The sequence below is a fragment of the Haliotis rubra genome, unplaced genomic scaffold, assembly GCF_003918875.1.
Source record: "Haliotis rubra isolate DU_JTF1 unplaced genomic scaffold, ASM391887v1 Scf459, whole genome shotgun sequence".
NCBI lineage: Eukaryota > Metazoa > Mollusca > Gastropoda > Lepetellida > Haliotidae > Haliotis > Haliotis rubra.
The window spans coordinates 187192-198886 of NW_025767145.1; the positions used below are offsets into that span (position 1 = coordinate 187192).

Below are 11695 nucleotides of genomic sequence, written 5' to 3' on the forward strand. Positions count from 1 at the left end.
TTGGGTTGAATATATGCGGTCACGTGACACGCGATATATTGTAGCAGATATGGGAATTGCAATGCGTTTAGTCAAGTCAAAATGTGACTAAACCTCCAATAAATTGGTACAGAAATGATTTCAGTGTTTTGAACATGTTTGAGTTATAACTAATATGTACTAAAAGTCCTCCCATGAAATATGATGCTATGTCCTATTTTGGGGGGTAAAAAGTTGAACATTTGAAATTGTCCGTGAATAATTTTTAAAATCTCACATGGAGATTAAAGACTACATATCTTAAATCTAAAAAGCAGTACATAGTCACATTTCGGAGGAATCTATCTATCTACCTACCTACCTACCTACCTACCTACCTACCTACCTACCTACCTACCTACCTACCTACCTACCTACCTACCTACCTACCTTCATAACTAACTACCTAATACACACACACACACACATACTATATAAAGCCGAATATTTCCATACATAGGCCTGAAGCGACATACAACAGGCCGTCATCATCCAGACGGATACCTATGGGACTCCACTGGTCATCCTGTGCTGTGAGAACGTCTCTGACAAACTGCCCCGACTCTGTCAGCTGAATCACCTTGGAGCCTGAGTACGCAAACATGGAGCCTGAGTCTACAAGCAGGATGTCTCCTGTGCTGGTTGATGTGATACCTCCAGGACTTTCCAGAGCCCTGTCTCCTCCAGGTGTGAAGGTGAAAACAGCTTGTCCGTCACTGGTCACAGACACTAGGGATTTTACTTCCCTCGACTGACTACCACGTTGTTATTCCCCGTAACATGAATGTATTCTGGATTGTTTATAACACCTGTCTTGATAGATTTCAGTACATTCCCTCCCATGTCCAGTATGTCAACAGAGGCAGGATCGTCTAATGTTCCTGCTACGAGTTGTGCAGGGATCAGGAAGGCTAAACCATCATACTTCCTCTTTGTTTTCACATTTGACTGCAATATAGGTTCAGGGTCAAACTTGATGAACGCTATTTCTTGTGCAAATGGCACAGTAACAGCTGCCTTAGTTCCACTCACCTTAACTTTTCCCGCTGGCCCACAAGGTAGTTGGAGATGTTTTTTCAAGGATGTTTTGTTTGGAACATAGTACATGCAGAGTCGACCACCACAAAAATCTAACACAATAATTATCCTGACACCATTAACAGCAAATACTACGAAGTCACGTAAACCGTTAGGCACCACTCCACTAAAATCAATTGTTTCCATGAGAACAGGAGATGACGTCCGGTCACTGAGACCGCCAACAACTTTGATCTCCCCCAGCATCACATCATCCACAGATCTCATCAACTTCTCTGTGTCCTGTACGAAGATGATGCTGGATGTCTGTGGTCTCCTGTCCTCGCTTGCATCTTCATCTCTAGAAGCTCCATCCACAGACTCATACATATCAAACATATCTGCTACACGGTTTGACGTCACAGCTTTGTCTGTGAACTCAAACCGCTGCTGTTCCATCTGGAGGTCAATATCCTGGCTCTTTCTGTAGGCTGTCAGTTCTTGTACACGGGACTCAGTGAGTTTGTCAATGCGAACCAGCAGTTCTTTTTCCTTTCTCACAAGAACGTCTGTAGCCACCATGCGTACTTTCCTAACTTCATCTTTCATTTCTTGTGCACTAGTCGTTAGTTCTTCAATTTTCGAGTTTGTTGATGAAATATTGTCGGTGTAAGTTTGTATCTTCTTCTCTTGGTTCCTTGTTTCATTGACCAGAGTTTCTTTAACAAGAGGCATCATGGCATCTATGGTTTCAACATCATCACACTTCCGGTGTTTGATGCTGCAGCATACATAACACATTGACACCCTGCAGTCTTTACAGAACAGTTTTATCTTCTCGTCCTTGTGAATTCTGCACATAAAGCTGCGTACTTTCGGTTTTCTGTTGATGTGGATGTGTACATCAAGCACTTCATGATCACGTGACAGAGGCATCTTCTTGTGTAATTTGAGACACCCATCACAGAAGAAATCGTCACATGTGGTGCACCAGGTTGTGCCTGGAGTTCTTTGACCATCTTCTTTGCATACGCTACAGGCATCAACATCTGAAAATCCATGAAAGATTCATGAAACATGCACCCAGTTAACACAGCTAACTAATATACAAATACACACATCCATGTAGACAGTGAGTGAGTGAGTTTAGTTTAACAGCGCTTTCTGCAATATTCCAGCAATATCACGGCGGGGAACACCAGAAATGGGCTTCGCACAGTGTACCCATGTAGGGAATCGAACCTGGTCTGATGGGCGAAATCTTTAACCCTACTACCCCACCGCCCTACATACAGACAGGCCCTAGCTATTCGCTACAACTATTAAATATATACACTGTATGGGCTACAACTCTTAAACATAGATTTTGTTAATGCAATAGCTTCAGTTTGATAAAGATTTAGTACATTTTGAATACACTGGAAACATGAAAAAATAGACATATTTTCCCACCTTGCGATCCCCCGAAATCGTCCATCAGACTCTGTATGACGTGGCTTGGTTTCAGCTGACTGACCCGCTCCTCCACTGGACTGTCAGGGTTGGTCACCTTTGTCTGTTGTCTACAAGAGGGACATAGGATGGACTTGGCTTGTATTGCTTCAGACTGTGTTTTGGTGTATTTCAACAGACAGGACTTACAGAATGTGTGATTACACTGAAGTGTGGCAGGGTCTGTGAACACCTCTGTACAGATGACACAGGTCAGGTGGTTGTCTGTCAGCTTCTTTGCGGTGGCCATTTCTGTTTGAATGATATTGTATGATTAAAGGAACTACGTCACATCACACTTCTCTAAACATAAACAATGTATTGCTCTCAATAATACTATCAGCTCCCAGGAAGCCACCATATAATTTATTACAAATTAAAACGTTCGAATGAATTAAGGCAACGTTTCATTAATTCGACTCTCGCGTCCTCTACCGACCGAACTTTATTTCAAGCGAACCCCATAGATATGTGTCCCTTTGACTGTTCTTTACGAAAATCCTAGAACTCCTTTGGACACAGAACTGTCTTGTGACTTTAGCCTCTCAAGCAGACCCTAATGTCTGGCGCAAAAACTTAGGCGCAACTTGTGACTGAAACAAGTTCGGCAAACACCGACAACACCGTGTGCGGCAGTTTTCGATGTACGGAGCAATTGTTTACATTCCATATATGGCAAGTGTTCTCTGTTTGGAAGCTGCCCGCCTCCAGGTTTCAATTATCGATTTCAGGCAAGTCTTTCACTGCATCAATAGGAAGCTAAAGTGATGTATGATATAGGCCCAAAATATTGCCACAAATGTGTGACATTGTACCTTTATACTATGGCTTCAACCGAATTTGTTAAACACATCATGTTGTTAATAATTATTATGGTGTTATTTTAAGGAGGATATAACTATAACATAGACTTAGGGCAGTCGTGGAGCAACGATAGATTTGTAAACGGGGCCCAGATTGTTATCTGTCAGTTTCTTAACCTCTGGTTAAACTATGGCTTTAACCGAATTTGTTGAACACACTATGTGTGTCAATAATAATGTTAATATTTTAAGCAGCCCTCAATATTGTAGAGGAGTTAACTCCTGCTTCTGATCTCACATTACATCTCAAGTTACCAGAACACCAGTGTGTGACGATCATATCCTGCAGGCCTAGTTGCAAGGTGGATTGTTGTTACTGACATGTAAATATTACTATCAATAAAATCACAGCTCTTGTATGATACTCCCTCTGAATTTGCATTGCTACTCTATTTTGCACTGCCATAGTGATATTTTTAACTGATTTGTGAACTTATTTTATTTTTTAATACATTTCTAAATTAAATCACATTTCTACGGAAGCGTAGTAGGGGCCACGGTGAATTTCTTTAGACTCATTATCTCCTACGTAGGAGATACTATGTCCTACGTAGGACTCAGTATCTCCGACGTAGGACATTAATATCTCCTACGTAGGAGTTATTAAGTCCTACGTAGGACACACTGTCTCCTACGTAGTACATAATTATTTATTGTTTCATTTACAATTAGAGTCTACTGTTTCATTCACTATTAGAGACATGTGTTGAACTAATTGTTGCACATTACTGTCATGTGTTGGACCGACTGTTATACTTTACTGCCTTGCATTCAGTTTGATCTACTGTTACGCGTTGCAGTTAGTTCACTGTTATGTGTTACACATTACTGTTATGAGTTGGCTATTTCAGGGGTCGTTGCACATGGGTCATAATCTGCGTGCACAGACCTGTGTTAGACTATCGATGCAATTTATGCATGCTTATTCCCCCGATTCAGAAGCCGGGCGAGTGTAGTAGCTAAGTCAAACACCAGAACACCAGTGTGTGATGATCATCCTGCAGGCCTAGATGTAATTTGGATTATTGTTACTGAGAGATGAATAGTGCCATCTTTGGTAATCTGTGTGGCAATAATCACTTTTCTTGTATGCTACTGACTAGTTTGTAATCTGCCATAGTGATACTTTCTTAATTGATTTGTGAATTAGGGGCGGTGGGGTAGCCTAATGATTACCATTTGGCTCGTCACGCCGAAGACACGGGTTCCATTCCGCACATGGCATTTCTGGTGTCCATCGCGGTGATATTGCTGGAATATTGGTAAAAGCGGCGTAAAATGACAACTCACTCGCTGATTTGTGAACTTGGTTCTTTGTCTTTGATGTTTAGAGGTTTTGCCCTTAGCTCTCTTGGGGAACAATGATTCCCTGTTAAACTTGGAATCAACGTGTAACATGTAATTCTTTAGTGTTTTGGGATCATCGATGCAAAGTTACTGCTTAGTCTAAATACTTAAAGGTCACATGCAACGTAAAACACAACTTTGCAGATTCTGATACCTTTCGGTATGGACATACCGAAACAAATCGTCAAAAATGCAAATTCAACTTATAAAGTTGAAAAATAACGCGATGAAAAAAAACGCGCGAAATCGGAGTTCAAACGTTTCACTAATTTTCCCCAGACTTTTCTGGGGAAAACGGGTTTCAACAGCTTGGCTGAGCTCATAGCACGTGCGCAAGTAAATAGGTTCGCGCAGCTTGGAAGCGGGTTGTCGGGTGAATACTCGGTGAAGGCTTTGGTGTGAGCTATTTTTCTAATGTTTTGTTGATATCTCACAGGCGCGAGCTTTTTATATGTTACGACAGTAAATTAACTGTTTATATAATTTCATTTGTCTATTTCACCACACGTTCTTCTTACCGAGACACTTTCTCAGTTCGATACTTAAAAGCAATGTCATTATTTAGCGTTGACAGAATTTCTAACTGTGATATAGATATTTCGTTGTCACAGACAAAACTCAATGTCTTGTTTTATTGACACCTGTGTGTCTGCCTGCCTGTCTGCTAATGACAATATTCAATACACAGCTGCTATCACTGACCACATGCAATTTGAACTTAACACCAATCAGGCTATACACCATAAACAAAATGCATTGATTTCTGGCCCGAGTTCGGTCTCTGTCACATTATGTAATTACACAGACAGGCAGGTGTGATACTTGAACACAAGACATGTTATGATGTCTGTTGATTGCAAAATGTTATACACAAAAAATGAGCATGTATTTACAAAACCCAACATCTCTCTATATATGTACACACAATTAGCCGTGAAGGCATCTGCAAATGAACCAGCCGTTACACTTGAGTGCACACCCACCCGCTCTGACTGGGTTCGGTATCCCGGCTGCTTCGTTTCTTGGGAAGTAAACCGAAGTACACAATTTTGCACTTTCGATTTGCGATTGTACTCTTGTAATTTTGTTTATATATCTTTTCGTAACCAGCAATGTATATTATATGTCATGAATAAGTGATAATTGTGTTTTAATTATGTTTGATTTTTTGGTTGCATGTGACCTTTAATCGATATTGTTCATTTAACGATTTCAGTCATACTGCAACGGGCAGCATTCTGTTTTCCTTGCTACTTTGTGTGCTATATCCGTCAGGAAATAGTAAACTACTGACAAAGGGACATAGCTCTTACAGTCATATGCGACCCAAATATAGACAATGTCAAATGTCGCTGCGTAGACTGTTTACATGTTGTTTTTAGATGTTACAAACACGTGATGTATGCATTATGATTGCGGTTTTGCTTTTTTAAATACCTAAAAGATCTTTTCATGTGGCTGACGATTCAGACTTCACGTCAGGACACATGAAATGGAATTTTCCAGCCACTTTCGGTTTCGAAGTGCAAATGGCTTTCATGTTGACAAATCTATTGTTTTAAGACGATTTGGTGTGAAGCAGTATGAAATTAAAAGATTCAAATTACAATTCAACAGTGTTTTCGTGATTTACCTTTACAGATACCGCAACATGGACGAGCACCCGGGGTAGATAGCGTCACACTTCCTGATCGATGCCCCGACAATGATCCTCACGTGACACGAAGTTGCTGGTTGGGTTGAATATATGCGGTCACGTGACACGCGATATATTGTAGCAGATATGGGAACTGCAATGCGTTTAGTCCAGTCAAAATGTGACTAAACCTCCAATAAATTGGTACAGAAATGATTTCAGTGTTTTGAACATGTTTGAGTTATAACTAATGTGTACTAAAAGTCCTCCCATGAAATATGATGCTATGTCCTATTTTGGGGGTTAAAAAGTTGAACATTTGAAATTGTCCGTGAATAATTTTTAAAATCTCACATGGAGACACACATATACATTTTTATATACATTTTCAAAGAGAACACAAGGTACTACTATTAAATGGGTTAGAAAGTCAAATAATGTTATGCTAATTCCTATTTGAGGTAAAAATGTGAAAATTTAAAGTTTCAGAGAATATTTTTTAACATCCCATATTGAGACACAAATGTACTTTTTTTGTATATTTTAACAAGGAACTCAAGGTACTACTAATAAGTGGTCTGGAAAAGTCAATTTACTTTATGGTTATTCCCTGTTTTTAGTAAAAAGTAAAAAAAACGGAAATTTTCAGAGAATATTATTTTAGATTTCACATTGAGACACAAATGTACTTTCTATGGATATTTTCAAAGAGAACACAAGGTACTTCTAATACATAGGTTAAAAAAGTCAAATAAATATATGCTAAATCCTATTATCCTCAAATGTACTTTTATGTGTATATTTTCAAAGAGGACACAAGCAACTACTTATACACGGGCTGGAAAATTCATATAATTTTAATAAAACCGTAGAAAAAAAGACCATTCAGAGCATATATTTTCTATTTTCAAGGGTGAAATAAACACAACTTCGGGAACTGGCAATTTAATTCCTCTTTGTCTCAAAGTTTAAATTTTTCTGAAAGAGAACTATCCTCTATCAATATGGAGAAGCTGTTCTCACATATTTGATAGTACAGATGTCTATTTTATTGTAGTATAGTAGACAGCTTGTATGTCCATCCGAAGGTAAGTTTCTAATAATTGAAATTTCATTCCATATCTCTAAAACTAACACACATTCATTCATAAGCTTGGAACAGAGAGAGGATCAAGTTAAGAACTAGAGCCCTGTGCTATTTTAAGATGTTGAAATGTGTATACATTGTATATTGTTTCCTTGCTTGGGAGTTTGACTTTGTCCATGGTTGTATGCTTGCAGTGGCTATCTCCAAAGCTAATATGAGTTCAATTAAGAAACTAAGTGGTGCCTTTGCTCTCCAGGTATTTGTCTATGACACTAGGTTTAAGTTTACTAACAGCAGAGTGTAGAATGTATTGCTAAAGGTTGAAATCCACATCAATACTTTTCTGCTGTAACCTCATGGAACCGATTGAAGTGTCCTATGTGAGATATTATCTGCCAAATACAATCAGCTGAATTCCAAGAGAATATGAATCTGTGTAGACCACCTGACTCTGGTTAACCTTATATACATGGTTTGTCGAAATGTGTTCCGACATTGTACTTCACATTGTACTTGACCGCTCACAAACATAAGTTGAGCAAATATAGCTTTGAGTCTGGGATTCAGTTTGATCATAGGCATGGAGGTGACAAAACTCAATACTGAGAATGTTACAATCTAGTGATTCATTTTATTCTACATGAATTTGATTCAGCAAAGTCTGAACACATTGCTTGGTAAAGAACATATGAACCCATCTCTTTTAGCGCATCAACACCTCGGCAACCTTGGCAAACAGTCACCTGTTTTGCAGAACCGTCATCGGTATGCGTCAATCCATGCTCTCAGATTGATCTACATTATCTGTTGCAAACTGAATGAACTGACCTTGTGTATACCCATTTTCAGAAGCGTTGCACTTAGCTCCTACTTCTGTAACTAGAGATAGTAATGACTGAACAAGATATTAATTAACATAACAGGTAGCTTGAACTACACTGATAGTGACCCTTAACACCAAGGGCTTTTCAAAGGGGTGACAGAGATAGCCTTGGTATCACAGTCTGTAAATTTGAATTCACTTTGAGAATCGTGTTTGGTGAGAATGCTATTCCAAGCAAACCTTAACAGTAACAGAAGATATTCTGAGTAAAGGAAGTCCAATAATTTGAAGGGTTGTGTTCAGGCTAACTTGAATATTTGCGATTTGGTTGGGTGAGGTAATTTGGTTCAATGCTGCTTGCAATAGTTTTCCACTTACCGGTACATCGAATTGTACAGGATTTTATAACAGTTATCCACAGCGACATGTTATACCATGGGATGGATATATAGTCATTCCTGTGTCAGTCCGAAATCTTTTCGTTTCCTGAGCAAAATTTTAAGACGGTTGGTAAACAAGCATGCACCATCTACTATTAAAGCATTTGTCCTTTAGTAATTTCAGTATAAACAATACCGATATCGTTACATTGTTTACTGAAGGTAAAAAGGATAATACTGGTTGTACTTTCAAAACCTTACTAGAGCTTTTAACAAGTAGTCTAGCGCCTGTGGAGATCCGGGTTAGACTTGATCTTCAGTAAACCATGTTTGTCGTAAGAGGCCACTAATGGGATCGGGTGGTTAGGCTCGCTGACTTCGTGGACTCATGTCGTCATATCCATTGCACTGATGATCATGCTGTTGATCACTGCAATGTCTAGTCCAGACTCAATTATTTACAGACCGCCGCTATTGTATAGCTGGAATATTGTTAAGTGTGGTGTACAACTAAACGCACTCACTACAAGGAACCTAAGTTAATGATTTTTTTCCAATTTTAAGAAAGATTGGTATGTTTTTCATTAAAACTATGGGTTATATATCCAGTTTATGTGAATGAATTTAAAGTTTTTTCATGTAGATTTCAGTCCGTTTTTTAAATGCTGCTGAGATTTCAAATCGGATAAAAAATACCAACTATACTATAAATAGTTGCTAAGATTCACTCAACTTTCCTCACATGATAATATTTAGTTGCCAGTTAAAGTTAAAAGAGAACAGGGCTATCCTTCAATCACCTTTTGAAATTGTTTGAAAATTAAGCATGGAAAAAATAAATGTTATAATATTTTCCTAATCTACCATTTTGTCATATCTTTCTTCAAGTTCTCTTAAATCTTGATACAGAATGTCCCATTTATCACCTAGGTGCGTAGTCTTACACATTTTCTTCCCACAGAGGTTACTTGTCATATCTTCCTATGAAGCTCTGTTCTAATACGGCCATATTTCCCGGTTCTCGTAAAATCCCCTAGCGGCAAAACATCGCAACACGAATTACCTCCCTTCTTTCTATCCAATCAAAACACGTGTTACATCGATGCAAGTAAAAATGCATTCGTGACCAACTCGTGTTATTCCGGGACAAGCCGAACAGCGATCAGGTTACGGAAGGCGAGTGGTGACAAATGGTAAAAATGGGGCCACAGATATCCCTCTTCTCTGCCGGGGACTTGTGTTGATGTGACACACAAGACATTTAATGGCAAGCTTGTCCGTTGTCAACGAGGGCGATGGTGACGCCATTGATCCGCCATTACATGACTGAGTTCTGTCTAGAAGAAAACGTTTGCGTATAACGCAGGGGAAGAGGTTCCAGTTTTCCCGAAGCATACGGAAATTACTGAGTCCTTGCGAATGATCACTTTTGAAACAACGTCGCTGATTGCACAACCAAATCTGATTGCAACCAATCACGAATCCTGAACACCTGCACCATGAAAGGGCCGTATTAGAACAGAGGTTCGTAGATATGACAACTAACCTCTGTTGGAAGAGAATGAGTCTTACACGACCGCAGACTTTCTGCTACTTCAATCTATTGCAAACAAAGAGGGAAAACTCTTATTTACACATTTCTTGTGCGCTAGAGCATCCAAATTCCAAGTTCAAACCTCATGTCATGTTATTTTTTCAATTTTAATTGTCATTATTTACTATTTTGATCACTTCAGTTGCATGTTTTGCAACATTTTATACCATATTCTAGGCTTATTTTCAGTTAGAAAAATATAATTGAAAAATACCATTTTGCATAGTTCTTTTCCCAAAAAGAGCCACTTAGCATCAACATCCTAGGGAGGACTTTTTACATATTGTTTACATAACTATTGTAAATGATATAAACACAAAACCATTTCTGTACCAATCTTTTGGAGGTTCAGTGATTTTTTCCACTAACTTTACTGGACTAGTTCTCTGTACCTCTGATTGACGAAACAAAATTACAATGTGAACTGTGTATGTGTTCTCTGTACCGTATATGTTAAGTTTACTGTCTGCGGTTTTATTATGTACGAACGGCCTCAAGTGCATACAACACCACCGTACCAAACTTGCGAAAACGCCCTCGTAAATCCACTTATATTACAAATGTGACAATGCCATGATGAATAAGCATTTATTACAGATACATAATATGCCAACACTCGGAATAAACGGAACACCTGGTGTCCAACATGAACCTCATTTCACCTTACTCCACCTCAAGATATTTATATTGTAACCTGGGCTGCTTGGTTGTTTAACACCGCACCCAGCAGTAGTCCAGCTACATGTGGACTACAATCGACTCTGGACAAGTCAGTCCAGTGATCAACATCATGAGCATCGATCTACACAATTGGGATAAGGCGTGGCAACCAAATCAACGAGCCTGACCACCCAAGGTTCACATCAAATATCCGAGAGGTCCAGCAATTGAAAGAACTTTGTTTTTGAGTGAGCGAGTGTGTGAGTACATTCTATCCTGTAAGTGTTCTGGGTTTGTCCAGTCGTCCGTATATTATTCTCCACGTATCACTGTTCAGCTTGACTCTGTGGACTCACATTATTAAACAATAAACCTGAAAGATCTGTTTACCCGTGTGAGCTGTCATTTTACTTAAACGAAGTTGATCTGTACCATAAACTATAAATATATGTCTATACAGTACTGTTTGCGTGTTTGTAAATTGGGGCTTTTAGCACGTTTTCTAGATTGTAAACAATATTGTTTGGTCTCACGAAAGAATAGTGTTGCAGTCTGTGGTCTCAATATTAGACAGTTTTGTCGTGTTACAATTTGCATATAAAACTATCGTTACTAATGGATTTGTGTGTATGTGTAAACTTGGTCTCGTCGCTATATAGCTGAAATGTTGCTGTGAAACGTGAATTTCAACTCATTCACTCATCCATATCATGACCTGTTGCCGAAAACCAATACACGGCAAGCATTTTAAATAGCTTAGTCTTTGAGTGAGAGAGTAT

General features: G+C 38.9%; 1 protein-coding gene across 1 annotated transcript; it reads right to left on the reverse strand.

Annotated features, from left to right (window-relative positions):
- Positions 1–448: 448 nt before the first annotated feature.
- On the reverse strand, positions 449–6461 carry LOC124290147 (E3 ubiquitin-protein ligase TRIM71-like). Its single transcript, XM_046726839.1, has 4 exons — positions 6370–6461; positions 2488–2778; positions 944–2084; positions 449–734 (listed from the first exon to the last, which is right to left on the reverse strand). The coding sequence occupies exons 2-4, from the start codon at positions 2774–2776 to the stop codon at positions 449–451; spliced, it is 1716 nt and encodes a 571-aa protein (XP_046582795.1). The 5' UTR covers positions 2777–2778; positions 6370–6461.
- Positions 6462–11695: the final 5234 nt, after the last annotated feature.